The sequence below is a fragment of the Leucopleurus acutus genome (genome assembly GCF_964270905.1).
Source record: "Leucopleurus acutus genome assembly, chromosome: 16".
Taxonomy (NCBI): domain Eukaryota; kingdom Metazoa; phylum Chordata; class Mammalia; order Artiodactyla; family Delphinidae; genus Leucopleurus; species Leucopleurus acutus.
This window is the reverse complement of record NC_139158.1, coordinates 75,403,148-75,430,805: the sequence shown is the minus strand read 5'-3', so window position 1 is coordinate 75,430,805 and position 27,658 is coordinate 75,403,148. Positions and strand designations below refer to the sequence as shown.

The 27,658-nt window shown below is 50.7% G+C and overlaps 1 protein-coding gene across 1 annotated transcript in view; it reads left to right on the top strand.

Annotated features, from left to right (window-relative positions):
- PREX1 (phosphatidylinositol-3,4,5-trisphosphate dependent Rac exchange factor 1) overlaps nucleotides 1–27,658 on the top strand; it is a 197,231-nt gene that overhangs the window by 58,081 nt on the left and 111,492 nt on the right. The window contains exon 2 of the mRNA XM_082858089.1: nucleotides 23,521–23,592. Within this exon, the coding sequence (XP_082714215.1) occupies nucleotides 23,521–23,592 (72 nt within the window). The remainder of the gene's footprint in view (nucleotides 1–23,520; nucleotides 23,593–27,658) is intronic.

Sequence of the window (27,658 nt, the reverse complement as noted above, 5' to 3'; positions counted from 1 at the left end):
TTATCAAGGATGCAGAAGCAGTGTGTTCTGGGCTGCAGAGTGGGTGTGAGTGAGAGTGTGGCAGCTGGCTTGCAGAGGAGCTGGCCCGTGGGCATCCCGTGTCCCCGAAGCTGAGAAGACATTGGGTTCTGGTTGCCCACCGACCGGTCCCCCTCCTCTTCCCCAAAAGGCAGTGGCCCCTGCTGCCCTGCACAGCAGTTTAAGACCAAATTCAGCCTCACTGGAAAAAATGCCCCAGCCCCAAGGAAGCTGTGCATTTTCAGAGAGTCCCATTTTGAACTGACGGAAAATCCCAGCAGGACCTGCCAGGGCCGCGGGGGGCGGGAGGCTCCCCTGGAGCCAGTGGTCCCGGCTGTGGTTTTAGCCCTGCAGGTCCCCCAGCCTCCCTGACAAAGGAGCTTTCACTGAGGCTAGGGGGAGGCACGCCGTGTGGCAGGGCAGGGGGATGGCAACCCTCTCTGGGTTTCCAGAGCTTCACACCGCCCCCCCTCCGCAAGCAGGGACAATCACCCCCTTTCAGAAATGAGGAAACTGAAGCCTAGAGGGGTGAAGTTGCCAGTTCAAGGCCACACAACAAGAAAGAGGTGAGTCTGGGATTTGACCTCACTCTGTCTGACCCCACAGCTCAGCCACAGAAGCCATGTTGCCTTCATTCTTGGACTCTTTCCCCACCGGGTGAGAAGTGGGAGGTGAAGCGATGGGGAAAGTGGAGAACACACGGAGGTAGCGGCTCTCACCGCCTCCCTCGCGTCCCCGGCTCCTCAACCCTCTTGCCTTAGCTCTGATTGTGTCTCCTCCAGGCAGCCTTCCCTGAATGCCCCTGCCTGGGTCACCTCTCCCAGTCCTGCTTCCTGGCACTCAGCACGATTGCCGTTGAGTCCACGCTGTGCAATGTTTTGCTGACCATCTGTCTCTCTTGCCAGACTGGCTTGCATGACAGACACTTAAAATGTCCCCAATTCAACTCTTGTTCTGCGTGCTCCCCCCACGCCCAAACCACAGTATTTCCTGTCTCAGTTAGAGTGACCTCCATCCTGCCCGTGTCTCAGGCCAGACACCAGGGAGTCAGCCTCCTCTCACCTCTCACATCCCATCCATTAGCACAATCCTATGGGATCTGCCTTCAAAGTACATCTAGAATCTGACCGTTTCTCCCACCCCCACATCACCACCCTGGTCGAGTCCACCATCATCTTCCACCTGGACTCATGCCGGCGCCCCCCTCCCTGGGCTCCCTTGGTCCGCCCCACCCCCTGACAACTGCAGTCCACCAGGATGAGAAGCTTGAACTTAATCATTATGAGGGACATTTGTGGAGCACATGCTGTGTGTTGGGCCCTGGGCCAGTTAGCGCTTTACAGATATTCTCTTATTTAGATCGTCATCGTAGCCCTGGCGCGTAGGCACCATTTGACTCGTTTTATAGATGAGTAAAACCGAGGCCACTGAAGGTAGTGAGTGACCTGCCTATGGACACAGTCTCTGAGTAGACTTGTTTGATTTCTCCAGACAGCTTCTCCAGCTGCCCTGGCGTGCTGCCACGTGGTCAGCCCTGGCTGGACGATGGTGGCCAGATGAGCCCTCGGCCAGTCCGAGCAGCCTCTTCCTCTTTCCTCAGTAGGTGTGAAATGATTTGTGCTGCTGTCACCATTCCTCCCTGTGGGAGGCTGACTTCCTTTTTAGCTTGATGCGGCGGGAAGTTCCGCAAAGAGAAAAAGGGAACTGGGATGTCTGTGCGGAGCTGAGTACAGGATTCTGGGTCTGTGTCGCCTGGCTTGTGGCTGGTGGTCGGGGTGAGATTTGGGGCACTGGGGCGCTCTTCTCCAGGGGCACCGCCTCGCCCGCTGCCGTCGCTGCAGACTCATGCCTTCCTTCAGTCATTATGTTCTCTGCCGTCCTGAGGACTTGGCCCCAGGCCCTGGGCCACGGGCTTGGGCATCTCTTCAGCAGGCAGAGTCCAGCCATACCCACGGATACATGTCACCCAGTGTCGCAGGGACCAGGGCTGGCTTGTCGCCAGGAATGGCTCTGCCACAGGTTGTAGACGGATGATCTCTTGTCCCTTCTCGGGGGTGTGGGTGCCCTGCCCGGCCATCTCCTGTGCCACCTGAGAAACCCAGCCAGCTTCCTGGAACCCTGATTTTGCTCAACAGTGTGGTTGGACAAATCATTTTTTTTCCATTTATTTAATTTTTATTGGAGTATAGTTGCTTTACAGTGTTGTGTTAGTTTCTACCGTACAGCAAAGTGAATCAGCTGTACTTATTGGCAAAGCAGAAACAGAGGCACAGATGTAGAGAACAAACGTATGGATACCAAGGGGGAAGTGGGGGGTGGGGTGGGATGAATTGGGAGATTGGGATTGCCATATATACACTATTGACACTATGTATAAAATAGATAACTAATGAGAACCTGCTGAATAGCGCAGGGAGCTCTACTCAATACTCTATCGTGACCTCAATGGGAAGGAAATCCAAAAAAGTGGACAGATCATTTTTATAGGAAAATTGAGTACAGGTGATGATGATGGTGATGAAACGTGCTTACTGAGTGCTCACTGCAGGCCAGTACGTGGTCGTCAGCCCCAGCCCGCAGGGCTGTGGTGAGGGTCACAGGAATTCACGTTGGTGAATCACTCAGAACTGCATCCAGCATAAAGTCAGTTTCCAGAGAGCGTTAGCCACGGACACTTTGCTCTCTGGGCCTCGGTTCCTCCTCTGTGAGGTGGGGCTGCACCTCTGATAAGGCTCTACCTTGTGGCCTTGGGCATCATTTGGGGGCAGTAAATTGGTGCAAACTCTTTGGTGAAACATTTAGCAGAGTTTGCAGGAACCTCCCAAACATGATGCCCTGGGATCCCTGGATCGCACACTGCAAATGGAGTCCGAGAAAAAGTCCTAAGCATGGGGGAAACTCCCAGACACTTATGTGCCGCAATGTTCATCAGAACGCCGTGTGTGAGAACTCAGCGTTGGAAACACCTAAACGTCCCCAAATGGGGAAATGGTAAGGTGACCAGGCACGCCCCCTTCTCTAGCTGCCGCAGACCAAGGAGAAGGTGACACGCCTGATTATGTACAGCCTGTGATGGCATCTGTGCTTTCAAAAGTGCACAGAGAGAACCATTGAAAGTGACACACCAAAGTGTTAGTGGTGGGTGTGGTTGGAATGCATGATTTCCAGTTTTCTTATTGTGATTTTATTAAGTTTCGCCTTGAAAGGCAACTGTATACATTCAAACCAGAAGATTAGACTCAGCCAGCGCTTCCTAAACTTCAGTGCCTGCCCCAGGCACCTGGGAAAGTGTATTACGAATGCAGATGCCCGGGCTCCACTCATCCCACTGCACTGGAGCCTGTGAGTAGAGGTGCCCAGGAATCGGCTTCGTCTGATTCTGGCTGTTTGTCAGGATCCTCTGTGTCCTCCTCCTCTGAGCAGCCCTCCTTGACTGCCTGCCTGCTCCTGAGTTCCCCATGCTCCCTTGATCCCTGCAGGGTATCTGGGAGCTTCTACAAAGGTACAAGTTCCCTGGCTTTCCCATATCTCTTGAATCAGATTAGCACTTCCTGGACAAATGTGTCTTTTGAAAAGCTCCCTGGGTCATTTTTACACCACCCTTTGGACATCAGACCCCCTGACCTAGGGATTGCCCCCACTTGGCTTTTAAAACCAGACTTCTAGTTGTGCCTTAATTTTAAGTTGTAGAGATAGCACATGCTCATAACATTGAAAAGGATTGAAATGAGGCAGAAAATTATAGGAAAGTCAATCTTGTGATAAGCCTCTGGTTTACCTCCTTGTGCCTATAAGCAATTTATTGGTCATGTACTATGTACCAGGTGCTGGAAATGCTGCAGTGCACAAGACAGACAAAAGCCCTCATCCCCACTGAGTTTACAGTGAAGCTAGACCACGAAGATATTAAGGAAGAAAAGTCTGTAGGGTTAGTAGGAAGTGCTGTGGAAAAAAATGAAGCAAGGTAAGGGCAGTGGGGAACTGGGACGGAGTGGTCAGGGTGGGCCTCCCTGAGGAGGAGATGTGGAGATGTTTGAGCAAAGACCTGAAGGAGGAGAGGAAATGAGTGTGTGGCTACCTGGGGACAGGTGTTCCAGGCAGAGGGGACAGCCAGTGCAAAGGCGCTGTGGCGGGAGCCTGCTGGGTATGTTCCTGGAACATCACGGGGGCCCGTGTGGGAGGAGAGGAGGGAGAAGGAAGTCAGAGGGGTTAGGAAGTGAAGTTGTGTCAGGCCTTGAAGGCTGCCGTTGGGAGTGTGGTTTTATTCTGAGAGTGGTAGGCGCTGTGGGAGGGTTTTAAACAGGGAAGCACCATGCAGTGGCTTGTGATAGACTGTGATGCACGGGGTGTGCCCACAGCTGGGGCTCCTGGAGGTGCCCCCTTAGTAACTGTACAGCAAACGTTTGTGGATGTCTCTCTGCCCGTGGTGGGTGGGGGACACCCGTCAAATACCTGGATAGGATCCTCCTACAGTATTCAAGGCACTTCTCATTCAGTGGGGACCCCTCCCTGCTCCCAGCTCCCCCCTCCCCTGCACGACCACCCTGATCTTTTTGCTTCAGAACCTCAGAGCAGACTGTCTTCCTGTTCTTGCATCTTCTCAGAAGCTGGGCCGCGGGGGGCAGCGAAGGGGTGTGTGTGGAGGGCGGCTTGTCTCTTTGGCAACAGACCCCACCGAAGCCAGGGCCGCGTGCGTGAGGGCCCGGTCTGCCTGAAGCCAGAGGGACGTGTTGGCTGCCAGAGCCTGGGAGACCCACGTGTGGGCAGGTGGATGAACCAGGGTGGATGGGAACAGTCTCCTTTCCATCCGTTTGCTGAAAAAAAGTGTTTGGAATAATTTTTAGAGCAGTATAATTACATCCATTAAAGTACACAGTCTTAAGTGCACATCTCCATGGCTTTTTACTTGTGCGTCACCAAGTGAAGTTCTAGAACGTGTGCTCACGCCAGAGGACACTTCATGCCCCTTGCCAGTCAGCACCTGGAGAGAAAAAGTTACGTCTTTGGTTTTTTGATGAGAAAAATAACCATTTTGGCAACCTCTGTCATCAAAGATGCATTTTGCCAGTTTGTTGGCTTTTGTAGAAGTGCAGTCCCACAGGATACACCCTTCTGTGTCTGGCTTCTTTGACTCGGGCAGTGTTTTTAGGGCACACCCATGTCGTCATGTGTGTCAGCAGTTTTTCTTCCGATTGCGGAGTTGTATTCCACTGTGTGAACGCACTACAATTTGTGATCCATTCGCCTGTTGATGGACATCTGTGATTTTTTAAAATCTGAGTTTTTATTGTGTTCTCTTCCCCGTGCTAAGCACTTTATGTTATACGTAATGTTTCCTTTAATCCTCTAAAGAAACCTAAGAGAAAGAGGCTCTTATTTATCCTGTAGAAACGAAGGCTCAGGGGCTTATGTAACTTCCCTTCCTTTCTTCTCTTAAATATTTTTTCAGCCTCTTGTATCTGCCTCGTACCAGTCTAAGTGCCGTGGAGACAGTAGTGAACCAGACACACAGAAATCCCAGCCCTCGTGGAGCTGGCGTTCCATGGAGAGAAGGACCACTCGTCAGGGTATAAAATAACATGTAGATTGTGATAACTGCCTTATAGAGAATTAAAGCAAGGTGTGGTGGCAGAGAGTGCCCTGTGCTGTAATAACCTGGAGGAGGAGCCTTCCAGACTGAGAGAACAGCACGTGCAAAGGCCCTGAGGTGGGAATAAGCCTGGCGTGTCATAGGAAAAGGCAGATTAGCCAGTATGTTTGGAGTGGAGTGAGACACCCAGTTTTGGGGAGATGTGAGGAAAATACATTGTGGTCTGTGTGTTGGGGGTGGGGTTTCTTCTGTCATCACGCACTGACAGATAAAAATAACATCAGTGATGGGGATGTAAGTGCTGGCATTTCACGAGGCCTCACTCTGGCACGATGCTGACGTTCAGGTCCATTACTCTTTTATCTCCTGAGGTAGGTGTTTGAATCTCTGTTTACAGACGAGGAAGCCGACGTTAGCACTTACGCACCTTCTCCCGCTGGGAGGTGGGGGTCTTGAACCAGAGCCTCCCCCTCCCCTCCTCTCCCCTCCGTCTCGGGGTCGCTGGGTGGTGGTTGAGTCCCCCAGGAAAGGAGCTGTTGAAAGACTCACTTGGAAGAATCTCTGGTGACCTGTCGGACCTGTCGGTCTGCGATGGGGCTTGTTTTGCTGGCAGGGTGTGGGGTGATTAAAGTGTGTGGGTCTGACCCCCAGTTCCAGATCTGGGGGATCCTTAGGCAGCTTCTCATCCAACCCCTGCTATCCCCGTTTCACAGAAGAGGGAATAGAGGATGGAATATGGGAACGGCTTCCCCAGGGTCACACAGTGAGTCCATGGCAGCGTCGCATTTGGAAACCAAGTCAGAGGGTCCTGAGCATTCGGCACTGTGTGGTCCCCATTGTGCGGAAGGGGAAGCTGAGGCCCAGAGAGGAGTCAGTCTCCCCAGGTCACCTAGCTAGTGTGCATCATTTCTTAGAATCCTCATGGTGACCATTGTGGTTGGCACTATTACTCTTCCTGTTTTATAGATGAGGAAACTGAGCCCCAGAGAAAGGGATGTTTCATTCATTCATTCATTCATTATCACCTAGTCATTCATCAGAAATGTATTGAGTGCCAGGCACTAAGTGCTGGGGCTGTAGCTATGAATAAAACAGAGTGAATGAAACAGGAATAAAACTGTGACTAAGCAAGACCTCTAGGAGTTCTGGTGAGGAAGACAGGCATGAATTGAATAATCTCGTAGGTTATTAGAGCTACGAGGGCTCTAAGAAGGGTTTACGGAGCTGCTGGAGCCTGTACGTGGGCTTTGACCTGGTTGGGAGGGCAGGGAAGGTGAATCGATGTTAACTGGGTAAAGGGAGGGCAATGAGCGTTGTGGTTGGAGGGAACCGCATGTGCAAAGGCCCGGGGGCAGGAGCAAGCTTGGCGTCTTTTTGGAACAGCCTGAAGAGCCTAAAGGCTTGGCGGTGGTGGAGAGGTGGGGTCCTGCATGGCCTTTTTGGTTGTTATCCTCAGAGCAATGGGGAGCCATTGGTAAGTGTGGCAGGGCAATGGGGGACCACATTTGCATTTTGTAAAGATCCCCCTTGTCACTTGCCTAGGGTCACTCCAGCCAGGGATGCCTAACTGACCTAGGCCTCCCGACTCCTGGTCATCCCACCAGGCCACACCACTCCCCCACCCCCAACTAAATTCTACTCCCTTTTGAACCCAAGAGGCCATCTAGTCCCACGGGAAAGACTCTTGACTCTGGAGCTCCATGGGCCTGGGCTCAGTACTGGCTCCGTCCTTTCCTCCCTGCATGACCTTGAGCAAATGACCTGAGATCCCATTTCCTTGTCTGTGAACAGGGCTACAGCAGTCACCTCCTCATAGACTCTTGGCGTTGGCATACAGTAAGTACTTAGTTCATGGTGCTGCTGGTTCTTGTGTCCTACTCCACTGGAAACGTGAGCATCATATAGTTCAGCTAACTCGGCATCCTGAGGTTTCCCACATCTGATCTTACTAAATGGCTTCTTGCGTTCTAAATTCAGGAACTGAATAGAGCTGGGTAGTTAAGGAGAGTTGATATTATTATAATTATTATGATAATTTTTGTTTTCAGACCACCGGTCCTTAATGAATATTTGTTAATAGAGACCATCAGTGGTAGGGAAAGAAGATATTTCACAGCTTACTAATTATAAGACTAAATAGAAATGTATGAACTGTGTAGCTGTACTACGTAATAGTATCTGTTATGTATTCGTAATAATTAACAGTGGAGTATTAGGATTGTGTCAGGCTATTGATGGAGATGTGATGGAGGTTTTGTCTTCTTTCCTGTATGTGTCTCCAGGTGGGTGGTTGTATCAGTTTCCCTTTGCTGCTGTAGCAAATCGCTACCAAATTGGTGACTTAAAGCAACATAGATTTATTATCTTAGATTTCTGGAGGTCACATGTCTGCAGTGGGACTTACAGGGCTAAAATTAAGTTGCTGACAGGGCCGGGTTCCCTCTGGAGGCTCTAGGGGAGCATTCATTTACTTGCCTTTTCAGTTGCTAGAGGCTGCCCGCATTCCTGGGCTCCAGGCCCCCATCCATCTTCACAGCCAGGGATAGCAGGTCTTCCTCACGCTGTATCACCTGACACTCACTCTCTGGCTTCCTTCTTTCTCTTTTAAGGACCCTGTGTCCTCAAAGCGCCCAGTTGGGTAATCTGCCGTAATTTCCCCATCTCAAGATCATTACCCAGATCACATCTGCAAGGTCCCTTTTGCCATGTAAGGTCGCATATTCATAGGTTTGGGGATTACGATGTGAACATCTTCGGGGGGATCCTTATTCAGCCGACCTTGGTGGTCAAGGGCAGCAGGGGCCTCTCTGCCCCCTGGTGTCCTCAGGCTCCCCTTGCAACATCTCCCTCTCTTTATCTCCTGGACCTGGAAGGCCAGAGGCTGTGCTGGACCATGGGGACAAAGGTGACGGCCCTTGTGGAGCTAGAAGGGAGAGGACTTCAACAAAGCGGCCCCATCACAAGTGGGATGTGGGTGGGCGGTCAGTCAGGGAAGCTAAGAGCACAAGACTAGGTCAGCAGATGCAGCAGAAGGCCAGTGTTCGGACTCTGGTGGCCCAGAGGTCAGATCCCAGCTCTGTCCACTTAGCTGTGTGCTCTGGGGCTGGTGCTTCATCCACTGAGAACCTCGGTCTCCTTTTCTGAAAAACGGGGGTGAGCTTGTCTGGGGTAAGGCAGTGTGTGGGAGGCAGTGGGAGCAGAGCTGACACTCCCTAAATTTAAGACCCCAAACTCCATCTGAGCTGCAAATGTCAGTGCTCTTGAGACTGGCACGGCTGTCAGCAGCCTCTTCGAGCGCCTGAATTCCTTCCCTGGGGCCTGAGCAGGCGCTGGGAAAAATAAACCGGAGGAAACCTCCACGCTGAGACCCCTCCCCGGCCGGTCGCTGAGTGCCACTATTTTTACATTCTCTCACTTTTGTGCATTGTTTCCTGACTCTCCAAAGACAATTCTTCACAAGCCCCGGGGGGGACCGCTCCCCCACCAGCCCCAGGAACAATTGTTTAGGGAAATGGAAAAAAAAGCCGGGCCGAGGAAAAAACAAAACCTCTTGAAAGTCATTGTCTTCAGATGTCAAGTGTCAGCTCCGTGGAGAGGAGACCACATTCCACCCATTGTCCTGCCACAGACAGGCACAGGGACCCCAGGACGCCCAGCCGCCCCACCCTGCATCCTGGGGCCCCCGAGTGACTTGGTTTGCTTTGTCTGGGACATTCCGGCGGGAAATACCACCCAAAGTGGAGCCCGTTCCCAGACACCACTGTCTCAGTCATTGCGGGCTTTTCCTCGAAGCTGCCTGCCCATCTGCATCCCCTGATCGGTGTGGGCTGATGTTGATACTATGGGCTAAGACTCATTTTGCGCTTACTAAGGTACTTTATCCTAAATCATCAAATTCTCACAATACCCCTGTGAGGTAAATACCGTGTGTGTGTGTGTGTGTGTGTGTGTGTGTGTGTGTGTGTGTGTAACAGCTTACTGAGATAGAATTCACGCACCATATAATTTACCCACTTAAAGTGTGTAATTCAGTGGTTCTTAGTATATTCACAGAATTGTGCGACCATCAACTACCCATCTAATTTAAGGACATTTTCATCACCCGCAAAAGAAACTCCATACTCATTAGCAGTCGGGTACTGTTTTTGTATCTGCATTTTGCAGAGAAAGAAACTGAGACAGAGAGGCTGCCCAGGGTCGCACAGCCAGTAAATGGCAGAGCCAGCGTTGGCTTGGCTCGAGAGACAGTTTCTTAACTATGATGTAATACAGTGGTTCTTGACTGGGGGAGATTCCCCCTTTGTCCCCACAGGAGATATTGGGCAATGTTTGGAGACGTTTCTGGTCACAACTGAGGGTGGGGTTTGCTACTAGTTTCTAGAGGGTAGAGGCCAGGGATGCTGCTAAATGTCCTATGATGCACAGGACAGCCCCCACAGCAAAGAATTATCTGCTCAGATATCAGTGGTTCCAGGGTTGAGATACCCTGCTCTAATCCCACAATGATGAGCCCATTCTTCAGGAAAAAAAGCGGAAGGGCCCAAAGGAGAAGGGGGAGAAGTTGAGGTTAGAATAGGCAGGATCTCAGATCATGTTATGGGTGTGGGTGATAACAGCGAGGGGAGAGAGAGTCTCGACAGTGTAGAGAAGACTCAGCAGGAAAGAGATCTGTGCTCCACCAGTGATGTCTGCTCTGGGTACCGGTATGGGGAGAATTGGTAGGCGTCACATTTGCCAGGTCTAGGATCGGGGTCTCACATTCAAATGCCCACAGGGCCAGGTAGGAAGATGACTGTAGCAAGAGGTTGGGTAGTGGAAAAGCAGCAGCACCTGCCCTGGGTAAATTTGGTAGCTGCCACTCTCCTACAGCCAGCTGTGGCTCTGTGGGCTTTTGAGACCTGTGGTCAGCTTTTTCAAGAGAAGCTGAGATTTTAATGGGAAATCTGATATTCAGACTTAGGCCTGAATTTCCTCAAAGCACATTGCTGGTCAAACTAAACATGCCTGTGGGCCACCAGTTTGAGACCCATGAGAGTAAATTATAGCTTGGTAGCATGTTGGAGGCACTGGGTGTATCGTTGCTGAAGGAATGACGGGTCATGGGGGAACTCAGGGAGATTGCAGGCCAAGCCCCAGCCCCTGGGGTGGGATCTGTGTGGGGAAGAGTGTTGGCTTCCCCTCTATGGCCCCCCTCCCCCTTCTATTGCATCAGACCTGTTCACAACAGGTTGTAGCAACTCACTTTTTGCTTTAACTTCCTCCGTGGTGGGGAATGGGGTGGGGCTCCAGAGCTTGTGGGCCTAGAAGCTGTGTGGTGTGTAGCGGGAGTCTTTTCCAGATGATTAGTTGATTAGTCAATTAAACACGTATTTGTCAAGGGTATTCCGTGTGCTGGGCCCAATCCCAGACTCTGGGGATACAATAGTGACATAGACAAAAACATCATTGCCTTTCTGGAACCCATATTCTGGTGGGCTAGAGGGACAATAGACAGATAAGTGGACACACATGATGTCCACAGTGACTGGTGTTGTGAAGAAAACAGGCCAGGAGGAGGGACAGATATTTTAGTTAGGCTGCTCTTAGATGGATTGAATGTGCCTGAGGGACTTCGCACTGACTGCTCCCTCTACCTGGAATGCCCTTCCCTCGGATGCCTGCAGAGCTGCTTCTTCACCTCAGTCCCCGAGTATCTGCTCAAATGCTAGCTCCTCAGAGAGGCTTTCCTTGAACATCTCTGTGAAATACCTCCCTCACCTGATCCCTCTCTGTTGCCTCATCTTGCTTTATTTTTCTTCATAGCGCTCATCCCCACCTGCCATTTAATTTTAAAACCTATTTATGGTCAGTCTTGCCACTGCTCCATGAGGGCAGATTTGGTCTGATTTGTTCATTTACCGATGTGTCGTTGGCTCCTAACAGTGCCTGGCACACAGTAGGTGTGCAGTGAGCGTTGAGTAAACAGATGAGCGCAGGAGTAATCGATCCCCCCATGGCAAGGTCATGTCTGTGTCTCCAGCGCCCAGCTCCATGTTTGGCACACAGTACGCCCCAGGTCATGCTTGTTGGCGTGGGTGGTCCTTGGTGACAGCCTTCTCCCCTGAGAATACAATTATAAGCAAGTTCCTGTTTCCTTGCATAGTCTAGCTCACCTCTCTCTGCCCCGCTTCTGTGCCACTTCTTCCAGGAAGTCTTCGTAGTTAGTTTTTACCTGCATCATCTTGCTTACGCCTCAGCAACTGCCTCTTTTCCTTGGACGAAGAAATAGGCTCCGAGGAAGAAGTTCAGTGACTCTGAGGTCACGCGGTTGGCAGGCGGATGGAGCAGGGTGGCGAGGTGCCGTGGCAGCAGCGGACGGCTTTGCATGGTGCCAGGCAGATGTGGTGGCACAATACAGTCTGTAAAGCCTTCCCCCTCATCTCACCCCGGAGCCGGGGAAGCCGTTGATAATAGGACTGTTTTTAGGGTGAAAAAGACAAATAACAAGTCAACGTAACGTAGGACAAATGGAAAAGTCTCTGGTGCATAGTAGGAGGTCTATAAATGGGGTTGCTCCAATTCCAGAAGCTTCCTTAAGAAACACAGTGTGTTCATGTCTGTCTCCCTATCAGCTCGAGATGGGGCTGTGGAGGTTATAGCAGCTGATACTTGATTGAGCACTTACTGTGTATCAGGCACCTTTCAAAGTGCCTGCTGTGTGTGTTAGGGTCTGTAATCCTCATTGGAGTCCTGTGTACTCATTTTACAGAGGTGGAAACTGAGGCAGAGAGAGGTTGAGTGAGTTGCTCAAGGTCACACAGCCTGTCACTGGCAGAGCTGGTGTTTGAGCACTTTGCCTGTAGTATTTCATTTTAGCCTCATGGTAGCCTGTGGTGTCAGTAACTTTAGTATCCCCATCCATTTCATAGATGGGGCACAGAGAGGTGGTCTAGTCTAAGTCACACAGCGGTAGGTGACAAAGGCAGGATCTGAACCAGGTGGCCGGTTCCAACCTCTGAAGCTCAGCCCTTCTCATATATACTGCTTCCTTAAGAGATGCAGGACCCTTCTGTCATTTGAGAAGGGAGGGTTTCTCAGAGCTGGAGGAGACCTTGGGATGCTGTGGCCTCATGGCGGGTATGTGCAGATGCCCTGTGACACAGCCGCTGTGCGAAGTCCCCTCCAGGTCTGACTGGGCTTGCCCGCGGCGTCTCAGCTACCTCCTCTGACCTCAGCCCCCACACACTGAGAGATGTTGCCAGTCACCAAAGTATTTCCCAACCAGGAGGGTCATCCTAGTGCAGACCAGGAGAACATCAGTTTGACCTGGGAGGCCCTGTGTCACAATAACCAGCTGGTGCAGCCTTCATTTCTCAGAGGCTGGCCTTGTGCCTTGGAGCAGACGCAGCTGCTCCCCGACTCTCGGCGGCCCTAAACCCTCTTTCTTCTGGAGGCTGCTTTTGGCTCCCCAGCCACTCAGGGCTCTCCAGCTGGACTTCCCCCTGCCAGTACCTGCAGTCCTCCGCCTGCTGGCTTTATCTGGCCAACCGAGCTGCTTCCACACTTACAGGGCAGACTGGAAGTGCCGGTGAATTAGCGCCCAGCCTCCTGCCCTCCATCCAGTGGCCAACAGGATGGGTGTATAAATGCCCCAGCTCTCTCGGCCCCCTCTCGCCCCACCCCGGGGATCACTCAGAGGTGACCACTCTGGCTGTCAGGGGGCCTCAAAGGGATTGAGCCCCCATGGTCCACCCTGGCCACTTGCTTGATCTCATACCCTAAATTGGCTGCCCTCTCTTCCTGGGGCCACTTCTCCCCTCCCCTGCCTGTGTTTGCCAACGTCACCTCCCAGATCAACTACTTGTCTCAGACCTTTGTCTCAGGGTCTGCTCCTGGCGAGCCAGCCCAGGGCTCCCGTCGTGGTAAAGCTACTAAGCCATGCCCGTGCTCCCCGTATGTGCAGCTATGAGGGGAACTGATTGGTACTTGATGCGTGGACACAGGTTATGCTTTGCAGACATTTAAATGAAGATTTAATAATTTTGACAGCAGAGTTTTCTTTCTGTATTTGGGGCCAACACCCGTATTTTTAAAGGGCCCCAGTGTTTTTGTAGGTCCAAGGAACGGTACCGCCTGTGGCCAGAGGCTGGCGGGAAAGGGCCTCTTCTTGTTCAGGGGCAACATGGAATTAAAAGTGCCCACCCCTTCCGTGCTCATCTGTTCACCAGGCACCTCCTGTGAGCCTGGCACCGAGCCTGATTGGGGGTCCCTGCGTGGGGTGGGGAGAGACCCTAGGCAATGGACTGTTGACCTGCAGTGTGGCATTTAATCCTTACTTCAACACCTGGTGGGATGGGGCTCCAGGCACAAAGCTTGACCGTCGGGCTTCAGAGCCCCATTGGTGATTCATGTCCTGGTTTCCTTTTTCCTAAAAAGGGGCTACTCACAACATACCTCATGGGATTGTTACCACGGATAGGCAGGCTGGTCACCAGTCGCCCGCTGAAGCCCTTTTTACTGAGCACCTACTCTGTGCCAGGCATTGGTCAGGCCCGTGAGGTGGATGCCGTATGAACAAGCCACTGCTCTGCTGGAGCTGATGTTGCAGGGGACACGTAGCAACAAGCAGAGATGTAGATTCGTGTAGGTGGAGGCCAGTGCTGTAGCGGGGATAGAGAAGGGTAAGAGGGGGAGGAGGGAGGGGGGGCTTCTGCTTTAAAGCGGGAGGTGGGAGAAGGCCTCTCGGAAGTGAGCAAGGGGCCCTGCAGATATCTGAAGAGAGTCTTCCAGGAAAAGGGAACAGCACATGCAAAGGCCCTGAGGTGGGACGGTAAGGACGGTGCCTGGGATGTTCACAGAACGGTCGGGAGGCCTCAATTGTAGCTCATTTTTAGTCCTGAAATGGAAGTCTGTTGAAGACACAATACAAGGCAGCTTATTTTTGCTATTACTATAAAATATCATGATCTCTCGATACATACGTGCTATGTGAGATGAGAGGTACAGGAGGAAGTCTGAAGTTGTAACAAACGTTATTTTCTTTCAATCCTCTTAGGTAGGACTGTGAGTGAGTAGGTAACCTTCCTTGGGGATGACGTCTCAAATCTGAAATTTGGGCCTCTTGGGAAAGCTAGTTTTGGGCCAGTGGCTCTGTGCTCCTGGCATAGGCCTGACGAAAGGGGGTGCTTGCAGAGAATGGAGTGGAGAGGTTTTTAATCTCTGCCTGGGTGGTGGTAGTGGCTGCGGGTGGGGGAAGCTCTTATGTTCTGCCCAAGGCCAGCTCCTGGGGGGCTCGGCCAGTATGGGCACCTTCCTGGGGAGCCTGGTGGTTTCCAGAGTCAACACGGAGAACGAGGGGTAGGCAGCTCAGAGGCCCCACTGCGGATGGACAGCCTTCTCATCTCACATGTGTCTGGTTTCATCTCTGCCGGTGGGCACTCCCCTTTCCACCCGGGGACACATGCCCTCCAGGAGGAAAATGCAGACTAGTCTTCCTGATGCTGAAGAAGTGATGATTGGGGTGAGAGCCTGGTATGTGTAGTAACCTCTCCTGTCCAAAATTAAAAAAGGAAACCATACATTTATGTTACAAAATGACTTTTGATTTGAAAGTAGAAATTTGGAAAAAAACAGAAATGAAGAAAGGAGAAAATTGAAATTACTTCTAATTCCACCCTCAGAGTTAGGTTCCGTGGCTAGTGATAAAACCCAAACAACAGTGCCTTAAATGATGTGGAATTTTCTTTCTTACTGAATTATAGGCTGCCCAGGATAGATATGTTGGCTCCACTGTCATTAGGGACATAAGCTCCTTCTGTATTGCTGCTCCATCTTCTTCAACCCCTGGCTTTTACTTCGTGGTATAAGATAGCTGCCTGACCTCCAGGCATCACATTTGCTATCCAAGCAGCAAGAAGGAGGAATAGCAAGAGAGAATCCCTGCCCGTGCCTCCCATCATCTCCAAGGATACTTCCATGATGTCGTATGTAATACATCCACTTATACCTCCCTAGCCCAAACTAAGCAATGGGACCACACCTAGTTGCAAGGGAAGCTGGGAAATACAGTCTTTATTCTAAAATCTGGAAAAGGAGAGACCAGATATTGGGCAACAGCTAGTAATCTTGGCCATACTCTCACACAGTTTAGGGTATTTCATTCCATACTTCTTTTTTCTATGCTTACGTAGAAATAATTTATTTAACCAAAAATGAGACTATATTTTATGTGCTCTTCTGTAACTTGGCTTTTTCCCCCCTAGAGATACATTAACAGTCTTTTTCTGTATCATTATATGGATTTCTGCAAACCATTTTTAGCACGATGTCCTTTTGTCAAGATGGACCATAACTAAACCCCAAGTATTAGAATTTTAAATCAGATACTAAAATTAAATCTTTTTTTGTTTTTTTTGCGGTACGCGGGCCTCTCACTGTTGTAGCCTCTCCCGTTGCGGAGCACAGGCTCCGGATGCGCAGGCTCAGCGGCCATGGCTCACGGACCCAGCCGCTCCGCGGCATGTGGGATCTTCCGGGACCGGGGCACGAACCCGCGTCCCCTGCATCGGCAGGCGGACCCTCAACCACTGCGCCACCAGGGAAGCCCTAAAGTTAAATCTTGATGCCACATGTGAGATTTAGTTTTTCCTGTAGGATAAGTGCTCAGAACTTAAGTGGATGGAGCATAGCACTTGGGCTTTGTAGGAGCCGCTGCGCGTTTGGGCGTCTTCCCAACTCTGGCCTGCGTGTGGCTGCTTATTGCAGGCTCTCAAAAAGCCCCTTCTGCTGTTGTTATTGTTACTTTATTATTATTACTTCGATTCACTGCTGTTCTATGACACTCTGCTTCCCTGGACCCTGGGCCACCCAGATCACATAGGGGTTTGGGGTCTTCAGGGCACCCCCTTTCCTCTGTCCTTGTTATGGTCTGGGGGCTGCCCTGCCCCCACCTCCCCTACTTCTAGCCATTCCCCTGGCCCTCTCAGGTTTCGCCATATGTCTGATGAGGTCACCCCAGCCGAGGCGGGGGTGTCCTTGGGGGCAGGCGGGCCCTCTCCTCTCAGTGATCAGGTTGCTGGCATCCATCTCAGAGGGTACCTTCGAGGCCTCTTTCCCTCCTTTTTATCTCCAGGGAGAGAATTATCCTCTCAAGGCTGTGGCTACAGGTTCCAGACAGATGGAGCCTCCCCAGGGGCACCCCAAAGGGCAGCTGCTACCTTATGCGGTCTGTTGTGTACAGTTACTCACTGCGGATGCACGTTGGAAATGGACTGGAGACTCATCCTCAGGCCAGACTGCCTGGGTTTGAGGCCCAGCTCTGCTACCTGCTAGCTGTGTGGCTTTGGGTAATCGCTTCACTACACTGGGCTTCGGTTCCCTCCTCTGTAAAATGGGCACAGTAATAATAGTACCTACCTCCTAGGATTGTTTGAGGAGTAAAACACTTAGAGTAGCACCTGTCCCATACTAAGGTCCAAAGGTGTCAGGTATGATAATAATTGCTAAAAAACCTGTGATTGTTATTAAGATACTTTCCAATTCTGTACCTGTTACTTCTGGAGCCTATTCTGGGGCTCCTTCCTCAGTTTTTCTCCCTCTCTCCCACCTTTCCTCCACATGTTTCTTGAGCACCTACTATGTGTCAGACAGTGTTCTGGATGCAAGGGGACAGCAGTGAACGAAACCATCTTCCACTGTGAGAGGGTGGACACTATCTGGGGAAGATGTTACCGAACAATCAGATACATACAAAACTTAGTTGATACGAGCACTGCTGATAGTGATGAATTCTGTGAAGGGTCACAGGGTTCAGACGGCTGTGAGGAGTGAGGCGAGACCCTCCTTTATACGGAGTCCGAGAGGGAGACGTCCTTGACGAGGGGGCTCCCCTGCCAGTTGAACATCTTGCAGCGGTGGCTTTATACGGCAAAGGCCTGGGCGGGAGGACAGGGTCAGTGTGTTCAGGAAACAAAAGAAGCCGGCACGGCTGCACCTGAAAGAGTAAAGCCCGAGTGGGGTGGGAAGGGCCCTTATCCTACAGGATTTTGTCGGCTGTAGAAGGGAGCGGATTGTGTCCTAGGTTTTAGTAAGAGCCACTTCTAAGGCAAGGGTTTCTCTGCATTGGCACTATTGACGTTTGGGGCCAGATGCATCTTCGTGGAGGCTGTCCTGGGCATTGTAGGATATTTAGCAGTATCCTTGTCCTCTACCCTTGAGACGCCAGCAGCACCCACATCCCCCATTGCGACAACTAAAAATGTCTTCAGACATGGTCACATCTCTTCTGGGGGATAAAATCAGCCCCCCTGGTCAAGGACCACTGCTCTAAGGCAAAGGGGGGCAGGGACAAGGCTGGCCTGGCATCAGGAGACCTTGTTCTGAACTGTGGCTTATCACCAGCTTTTTGTTTGAACTCAGACCTGTGTCTCTCACCCTCTGGGTTTCTCAGTCAAGTTGGAGCTCACTGGACATGGCAAACGCACAACTCTGCTACTCTTCTCCTTCCCATGGCCGTGGCAGACATCACTAATCAATTATGCTGTGTCTTCCTGTTCAGCTCAGAGCTCTGGGGACTGTGAAGGCACTTGGGTTAGAAGCTCTATGAGCAGCCTGTCTGGTCCCCTCCTCCCAAGCAGCAAGCAGGAACCAGACAGTCCTGGGCTCAGGTTCGGCTCTCTTGGTTTCTGGCTGCGTGACTTCTGTTAGGTTACTTCACTTATGAGCCTCAGTTTTTCTCATCTATAGAGTGGGACCAAAATAGCTACCCTGAAAGCTGATCACGGGGGTTGCAATGAACTCATGTCGGGACTTTGCTGGTCTCAGCAAATGTTTGTTGCATGAACGAATGAGAGCATGTGGGTCTCGTTCTGGGTATGGAATGGTGGGAACTCTCATCCGCAACTGGTTGGAGTGTAGGTTGGTACATGCACGTTGGAGACCCATTTGTCATTAACCAGTCAAGTTGAACGTGTCTCTAATCTACGGCCAACCATTCCATACCTAGGTGTACACTTGGAGGAACTTGCACACCTGTGCTCAGGAGATTCGGGTGCGCCTAGAGGATCTGGAGCACCTGAGCCCCAGTGGGCCTCTTCATCATAGCATCGTTTATAGAGAGAACATTTGAAACAGCTTAAACATCTGCAGCCTGATAGTGGTTACTTACATCTGCTCAGCAATGAAATGGACAACTTGAGGTCTTAGTGTGGGGCTCCCCGGAAACAGATCCTGAGACTGATTCAAGGGCGAGCAGTTTCCTTGGGAGTTCGCTCCAGGAAGCACCAATAGCAGAGTCGGGGAGTGAGGCAGGGAAGGGAGGGCAGCTGAGAAAGGTGTGTCATCAAGCAGGTGACCAGTGCGGGCCCCTGGGGCCCTCGGGGAAGCAGGCCCTCACGTGCCTCAGTCCTCGTCTGTCTTTGCAGCCTGCTCTGCATGTGAGAGAGGGTCCTCACGCCAAGAGACGCGGGTGCTGGTGGCTGAAGTGGTGCTGGGGCGCACCCCAGGGCTAAGAACCAAGGGAGGTGGGTGGGGTTTGGGCGGCAGGCGTTGCCAAGTGCACGTATTGATGTGGGTAAAGGTGGAAGATGTGATGTTGAGTGAGAAAAGGAAGTTGCTGAAAGGACGTCATTTATAAAAATGTCGTGAGCACGCAGAACGGTGTTCTTCACTGCTCGTCAATTCACACGTGCCTGGTAAGTGGGCGGAGGCATGTGTGGGCGTGAGGACCACATATCCAGGGCAGTGGGTGCCTTGCAGGATGGGCAGGTGCACAGGTAGCTCACCTCTCTCTGTAGTGATGCCTTTCTTCCTGTGTCTCCACTGAGGTTTAATATTTACAAGGTACCTGGGTAAAGTGCACGGGTCTTAGGTGCACACTGATTAGGCTTTGCATATGCATTTGCCTGTGTAACCGCCACTCAGATCAAGAAGTAGAATATTTCCAGCCTCCGCCCTGAGGGTTCCTTGTGGCCCTTCCCTGTCTGCACCTCCTCCAGACTTGATGGATTTCTTTTTGAAAATAGTTTAAAGCAAATTTGACATGATGCTAATAAGATTTGCTGAAACTGGGTAGCGATGCGTTTGTGGGTGTTTGTTAAATTTTCCTCTGTCCTTTTCTGGCTCCTTGACATATTTCATCATCATCATAAAGAGAAGAGGCGGACTTGGCCAGATGCAGGGAAGCGGCCCAGGCAGGGGTGCGGCATGGACACGGCATGGGCAAAGATTCCAAGGCCGGAGGAGAGTTTCAGGCAGCCCTGGAAACCCTGAGAACGGGCTTGTCTCTAAGGGAGGTTTCCAAGATGAGAGCTGCTTTTGGCCGAGTGTTTCAAAGCTGTCAAGGTTTGGACACGGAGTCACCCTGGAGGGTCCCTTTCACCATCCTGCCTGCACAGAGGGCATTGGCGCCGCCTGGAAAAGCCAGTCGTGCCGTGGGCAGCACGGGGGCTGGGCCCAGAGCCCCTGCCTGCCCATTCTTTCCGGGTCACGAGCTGCCCATTATGCCCATCACACCAGCCTGTTTGCGGCTCCTCTGTGGGTGGCCCGAGCCTCGCATTGTCCCAGCACAATAGTGGTGGCTGTGCTCTTGTGGAGAAAGTGGGACAGGAAGCTGTGATCTAGGCCAGCCGAGCTGCGCTCCCAGCTTCCTGCTCTCCCTGGCGGTGCTGGGTGAGGCTGCCTTTGTCGCTCTCCTGTCTGAGGAGGCTGGAGGCTGGACTTCCCGGCAGCATCACAGGCCCTGTTAAAACATCCTCTAGGAACTCCTGTCTCCTGACCCCTCTACCCGTCGTCCTTTAAAGAGAAAGATCATCAGGCTTCCAAGAAGCCCGAGTTGAGGTTCCTGCCATGTGTCGGGCACTGTGTCAGGCAAATTTTATCCTTCCTTTGATATGTGAGGGTTTACTGTGTTCCAGGCACTAGTCTAGGCCCTGGGGGTACAGCTGGGAAGCAGACCCTGCCCTCATGGAGCTCCCATTCACTTTATCCTAGTACATTCGGAAAGGTAGGACGACAGTATTACTATGATCTACGTATTTGCGAAGAGTAAACTGAGACTCAGAGAGGCTAATGCACTTTCCTGAGGTCACACCACACGAAGGAGGAGGAATGCAGTTTAAACCCAAATCATTAGTCTCCAAACCTGGCCTCTGTTGTTGGATTGGGATAAATGTTTCATTCCAGCCATGCTCCCTTCTTATTTTGGTCTTTCCCTTAGGCACTGGTGTAGACTGCTTAATCTTAGTCTTTTTATCTGACAAATGGGCTCTTAATGCAAGATGAGAAGGTGATAAGTGCATGAAGACAAGGAGGGCATCCTGGAGGAGGTGACATTTGAGCTAAGGTCTGATGAATGAGAAAAAGCTGTCTCAGGACAGAGCTCAGAGAGAATATCCTTGCAGGTAAGAACAGCATGTGCAAAGGTCCTGAGGTAGGGATGTGCCTGGCAGGTGGAAGGAATAGAGGGATTGAAGATGTGGCTGAAGATTATTGAGGTGTGGGGTGAGGGTGGAATGCTGGAAGATGAGTTCAAAGAGATTAACTAGTACAGGTCATGGGGACCTGTAGCTGTGGAAAGATGTGGATTTTTTTTTTTTTTAAGTGTATGGAGTAGCCATGGAGAGTTTCAAGCCATGGATTGATAGGATCTGATTTACATATTTAAAAGGATCCCTCTGGCTGTGTGTGTGGAGAAAGGAATAGGGATGAGGTGATTGCATTAGTCCAGGCAGGAGGTGTTGGTGACTCGGACCAGGTGGGTGGCTGAGGAGGTGGGGAGAAGTGGTCCAATGTTTAATACATGTTGAAGGTGAAGCTGATAGCATTTGCTGATGGATGGAAATGGAGTGTCAGAGAAAGAGGGGGGTCGAGGACGACACGGGGTGGGGGTTTGGCTGGAGCACTTGGAAGGCAGGGGTGCCATTCCTCAGGCTGGGAAGGGCTTGGTGGTGTGTGGGTTTGGAGGGAAGTTCAGGAACTAGGTTTTGGATGTGTTAATTTGAGATGCCTCTTGGACATCCAGGTGGAGTTGTCGAGTTGTCAGAAATCCACCCAAGTCCAGGCTGGGGATATACACTTGGGCTGCAGGGACTGGTCGAGAACACGCTGCGGTGAGTGTGGACAGAGAGGCAGGGCCACTTTGCTGTGTGTCCCTGACTTTCCTCTCTGTGACCTGCCATGTGGAGTGTCAGCGCACCTCTTCCTAGGAAAGCAGAGTCTGCAGGTGGCCGGCTCCCCGTAACATCCATGGATGTCCCTTCTCATGATGGGAAGGGATCCAGCAACCTCCTCTCTGCTGGCCTCCCCCTGCTTCCCTCCACCCTGGGCTGTCCCTTCCACCTCTCCCCACTCAGAGATCTAAACACCCATGGCAGGGAAGGTGACTGACAGGCCACCATGCCTCATCGTGGCCAGTGGACCGTGAAGTCATTTTCGCAGGGGACTCCGTGTTGTCAAGCTGGGGACAAGCTCTCGAGTCGGGGCAGCCCCGGCAGAGTTCGCGTCAGCGGGGCTGGCCTCGGTCTCCCTCCAATGCTCCCATGTCCTCCTCCCCACCCCCATGTCTCTTCTGTTTCCCCGGCCTGTCCACGGGATCTCTCAGCGGCTTGTCCTCTGCCTGCTCTGTCCCACCCATGCCAGGCCGCTGTCGTTGCTCATCACTGGAGGGGCTGCACCCCTCCACTCTGGCCCCTCCACTTTCATGCCTGACCCCTAAAACCTAGTTCCTCACAAAAGCAGATGGCTCTTTTGCCACCATTTGAAAGCTGGGAGACTTTGCTTTAAAAAAAAAACTAATTTCTGGTTTCTCTTGGGAAATAAAAAAAAAACCCAAACCCGGAACGTCTGGTGATACTGGGCCTGCTGCCCTCCCACCTGGCCGCACTCGGCGGGGACGAGTAGCCACCCCACTTCGATGCATGGGAGCTTGCCTGTTCCCCACAGTCCCTGCCAGGCCCCGCCTTTATCGTCTGTCACGTCACAGAGGAGGGAAATGGTTTCTCTGTTCCAAGACCTTGAAAAAAGTGGCAGAACGCCTCTGGTCTGTCCATACAGTAGGATCCTGGGCAGCCATGAAAAGAGAATGAGGGTGCTCCCCATGTAATGATGTGGAGAGATCTCTAAGTGGAAGAAGCAGGTGCAGTGCATCCTGTGTATGCTGCTATCCCTTGGTGTGTAAAAAGGGGAAAATAAGAATATATGTGTGTGTGTGTATATGTATATACATAAATATATTTGTGTTTTTTTCCCCAGCTTTATCGAGATACAATTGACATGTAACACTGTGTAAGTTTAAGGTGTACAGCTTGCTTAGTGCATTTATATATTGCTAAATGATTACCACCATAGTGCAACTTTAAGTATATAAGAGTATAATTAACCATAATCACTGTGCTGTACATTAGATCCCTAGAACTTATTCATCCAATAACTGGAACTTTGTACTCTTTGATCAGCCTGTGTATGTTTATTTGGAATGATACACAAGCCACTAGGAGCTGTGGTTCTCATGGGGTATGGGAAGGACTGGATGGATGGGGCCTGTGGTATAGGAGACGTTTCATAGTTTGGACTTTCTATATTTTTGATTTTTGAGCCATGTGGATGGTTATTATTTAGAAGTTAAGTTTTTAAGCAAGAGGGAAAAAAAGGAAAATGAATTGTAGTCTGCGAGGGTCCTGCAGGTGATGAAGCAGGTGTGAGTGCAGCTCATGAGGGCGGGGTTTGTGTTGGTCTCTGCAGAGCCTGGTGGAGTAGATACTCCGTAAACACATGTTGGCTGAAGGGCAGAGGAGGTTGTTGCTTATTTCCTGCCCACGTCCCTGGATTGTGGTGCCTCCCGGGGCCTAGTTGGCATTTGAACTGGTAACCCTTTTTTCGAGCCACCTCCGGGGGACTGGAGGCGTGGACGCTCACCTCTCCCTGCTTCTCTCCTCCAGGCATTCCTGCATCGCATCCGGCAGAACACGGCGGACTCGGTGGAGAAGGGCCTGACGGAGGAGAACGTCAAGGTGTGGACCCGGGGCTGGCCCCTTTCCCGACTGTCCCTGCTGCTGTGTGTGGAGCTGCCTGTTCCTCCCGGGTGATGCTCAGAGGGTGCCCGGGTCCACCCCGCGGGCAGCTGCCTTTGGCCTCCCAATGGCTTGCCCCCTGCAGCCCCTGGAGGGCTCTGGGTCCCGCAAGCAGACAGTGCTTGGGGGATGTGAGGAGGACTCAGCCTCAGGGCCCCACTCCCCACCTCAAGGCTTTCCCCTTGCTCAATGCAACCAGCCTGTCTTCCAGCCTCCTTATGCCAGGGACCCTGGCTTGGAGCCAGTGGAAAATCCCTTCCCAAGTGCCCCTGGGAGCCTGGCACCTCCATCTGCCCTCCTGGCAGCCCTGGCCCCTGCCCTGCACTGGGTGTTGAGTGTCGAGGCTGGGCGGATGAGGAATTGGGTCCAGGCTAAGTCCTGGCTGTGGCTCTGGGGAGTTTTGAAAGGAAGTCAGTAGACCTTCTGTGTGCATGGTGGAGACCCCAGCGGTCCCCAGGCCTGGCTTTCTAATGTGGCCTCACGCTCTGGGAAGCCACCTCCAGTCCTTGGAGCTCCAGGGTCCTGGTCTTCAGAGAGAGGGGAGACGGGGCAGGGTCGGGGTCAGAGGTGCCAGCATGTACAGCTTGGTCAAGCAGGACATCCCCTTGTGTGTGTCCTGGTTAATAAGGATACCTTGTACATTGACCGTTCTGAGTCCAGTATTTTGGATAAGAAAGCTGAGGCTTAGAGATGTAAAGAGACCTACACAGGGCCAGTGCATGGCAGGTCTCTGGTAGGGCTGGGATCAAAGCTTTTCATTCATTCTTTGGGCAAATACTTACTGAGTACCTACTGTTTATTAGGTCTGTTTATTACAAACTATTTATTACAACTTAAAAACTATTATAATTAAAATTTATAATTTATTACAGTTTGAAAAAATTACCTTTTTTAGGAGGTATAATTCCCATACAGTAAAGGGTACAATCTTAAGTGCAGGCTTCTCTGTGCCCCCCAGTACATGCCCCCACCCCAAAGATAACCACTGACTTCTAGTGGCGTTAATTAGCTTTGCCTGTTCTTGCACTATATACAAAAATGAGCTCTTTCGTCATGCCCGGCATCTTTTGCTCACTGTTATGTCTCTGAGATTTGCCCATGTTGTGGTATGTAGCCAGAAGTTATTCTTTTTCGTTGCTGTGTAGTATTCTGTAGTATGACTGTGCCGCGATTGACTCATTCATTCTCCCGTGGATGGATATGTGTGCAATTTCCAGTTTTTGGCTGTGATGACCGTTCTTGTCTATGTCCTTTGGGGGGACACAGGCTCTAATTTCTTTGGGGTATACACTCAGGTGACAGATACTTATTTTGAAATTCTGTAGCCATTCCTTGAAGTAAGTATAACAATAGGATCTATCCTATGTGTCTTTAACATAAGCAGATTTAACCATGTGAGCTGGACAGAAGAAGAGAGAGAAAAATAACCCAACAGTGTGGGTGATTCTTCCAGCCACTTCATGGGACAAGTGTCCCTCAGGGTGAGTTTGAGGAGGACGGAGAGGTACCCTGGCCTTCTGGGACTGCAGCTTTGACGAGTGGTCTCCTGCCCCTTGGCCTTCCCTGCTCCCTTTCAGGACTCTCCCCCTGCAGACGGTCTGGTGCCTCCATAGGGTCCATGGAGTTGGTCTTCATTCCTTGGGACCTTGACTCAAATGTCACCTTCTCAGAGCGGTTGTCCCTGGCCTCCATGTTTATTGATTGATTGATTGATTGATTTTTAATAACATCTTTATTGGAGTATAATTGCTTTACAATGGTGTGTTAGTTTCTGCTTTACAAAAAAGTGAATCAGCTATACATGTACATATAACCCCATATCCCCTCCCTCTTGAGTCTCCCTCCCACCCGCCCTATCCCATCCCTCTAGGTGGTCACAAAGCACCGAGCTGATCTCCCTGTGCTATGCGGCTGCTTCCCACTAGCTATCTATTTTACATTTGGTAGTGTAGATATGGCAGTGCTACTCTCTCACTTTGTCCCAGCTTACCCTTCCCCTCCCCGTGTCCTCAAGTCCATTCTCTATGTCTGCGTCATTATTCCTGTCCTACCCCTAGGTTCATCAGAACCATTTTTTCCACATATATGTGTTAGCATACAGTATTTGTTTTTCTCTTTCTGACCTACTTCACTCTGTATGACAGACTCTAGGTCCATCCACCTCACTACAAATAACTCAGTTTCATTTCTTTTTATGTCTGAGTAATATTCCATTGTATGTATGTGTCACATCTTCTTTATCCATTCATCTGCCCATGGACACTTAGCTTGCTACCATGTCCTGGTTGTGGTACATAGAGCTGCAATGAACATTTTGGTACATGACTCTTTTTGAATTATGGTTTTCTCAGGGTATATGCCCAGTAGTGGGATTGCTGGGTCGTATGGTAGTTCTATTTGTAGTTTTTTAAGGAACCTCTATACTGTTCTCCATAGTGGCTGTATCAGTTTGCATTCTCACCAACAGTGCAAGAGTGCTCCCTTTTCTCCACACCCTCTCCAGCATTTATTGTTTCTAGATTTTTTGCTGATGGCCATTCTGACCGGTGTGAGGTGATATCTCATTGTAGTTTTGATTTGCATTTCTCTAATGATTGATGATGTTGAGCATTCTTTCATGTGTTTGTTGGCAATCTGTATATCTTCTATAGAGAAATGTCTATTTAGGTCTTCTGCCCATTTTTGGATTGGGTTGTTTGTTTCTTTGATATTGAGCTGCATGAGCTGCTTGTATATTTTGGAGATTAATCCTTTGTTGGTTGCTTCGTTTGCAAATATTTTCTCCCATTCTGAGGGTTGTCTTTTTGTCTTGTTTATGGTTTCCTTTGCTGTGCAAAAGCTTTTAAGTTTCATTAGGTCCCATTTGTTTCTTTTTGTTTTTATTTCCATTTCTCTAGGAGGTGGGTCAAAAAGGATCTTGCTGTGATTTATGTCATAGAGCGTTCTGCCTATGTTTTCCTCTAAGAGTTTGGTAGCGTCTGGCCTTACATTTTTGGCCTCCGTGTTTAAATGTCCAAATTCTTCCTCCTGCTCCACCCTGGGACTCCCTTCCTGTTTTATGTTTGTCTTTAGTGCTTCTTTTCACCTAGAAAACTATAGTTATTTGTTGGTTGTCTGTCCCCTTCCAGTAGAATGTCACCTCCATGGAGGCAGGCACGTCGTTGTTCCCTGTTGTGTCCCCAGGGCCTGGCACACAGTAGGGGCTCAGTTAGTACTTGCTGAATGAATGAATGATGAGAAACCCTAGAGGGAACCGTAGCCCTAGCGACACTGGTGACCCCTGGCTGTGGGTGGTGAGTGGGGGGTTGGGTGGGAGAGGGACTCTGTACCATATTTATTTTACTGTTTTGATTTTTGAACCCTGTGAATGCCTTCTTCAAAATTAAATTTAAAATGCACCTGTTTAGGGAATTCCCTGGTGGTCCAGTAGTTAGGAATCGGCGTTTTCACTGCCAGGGCCTGGGTTTGATCCCTGGTTGGGGAACTGAGATTCTGCAAGCCACACCGTGTGGCCAAATTAAAAAGAAAAAATGCACCTATCTAAAAAAAAAAAAAAAAACAAAACAGAAAAAGTAATTCATGCAGTTCAAAGGGCCTTAAGTCAGTGAAAATCTCCCCTAGTTCTTCTTCTTAGAGGCCCTGACGGTTAGCAGCTTGTGTTATTGTCCAGGGGGGTCTCTGCTTCTGCCAACATAGGAGTGGCCTTTGCGTGTGTTATTTTACACAAATGGACCCATATTGGAATCCCATGTGGCACCATGATTCCCCCCCGCCCCGGCCCCGCAGTATAGATCAAGGATCATTCCAGGGCTCCAGATCCATGTCTACAGGCCTGCAGATTCTTTTCACAGGCTCAGAGTGTTTCAGAATATGGCGTGTATTTAAGTATAGCCAATCCACTTTATTTAACTGTTTGACGCGTCCCCATTAATGGATATTTGGCTTTTGTCTAATCTTTTACTAGTGCACATAAGGCTGCAGTATATGGTCTTGGCCATCCACCCAG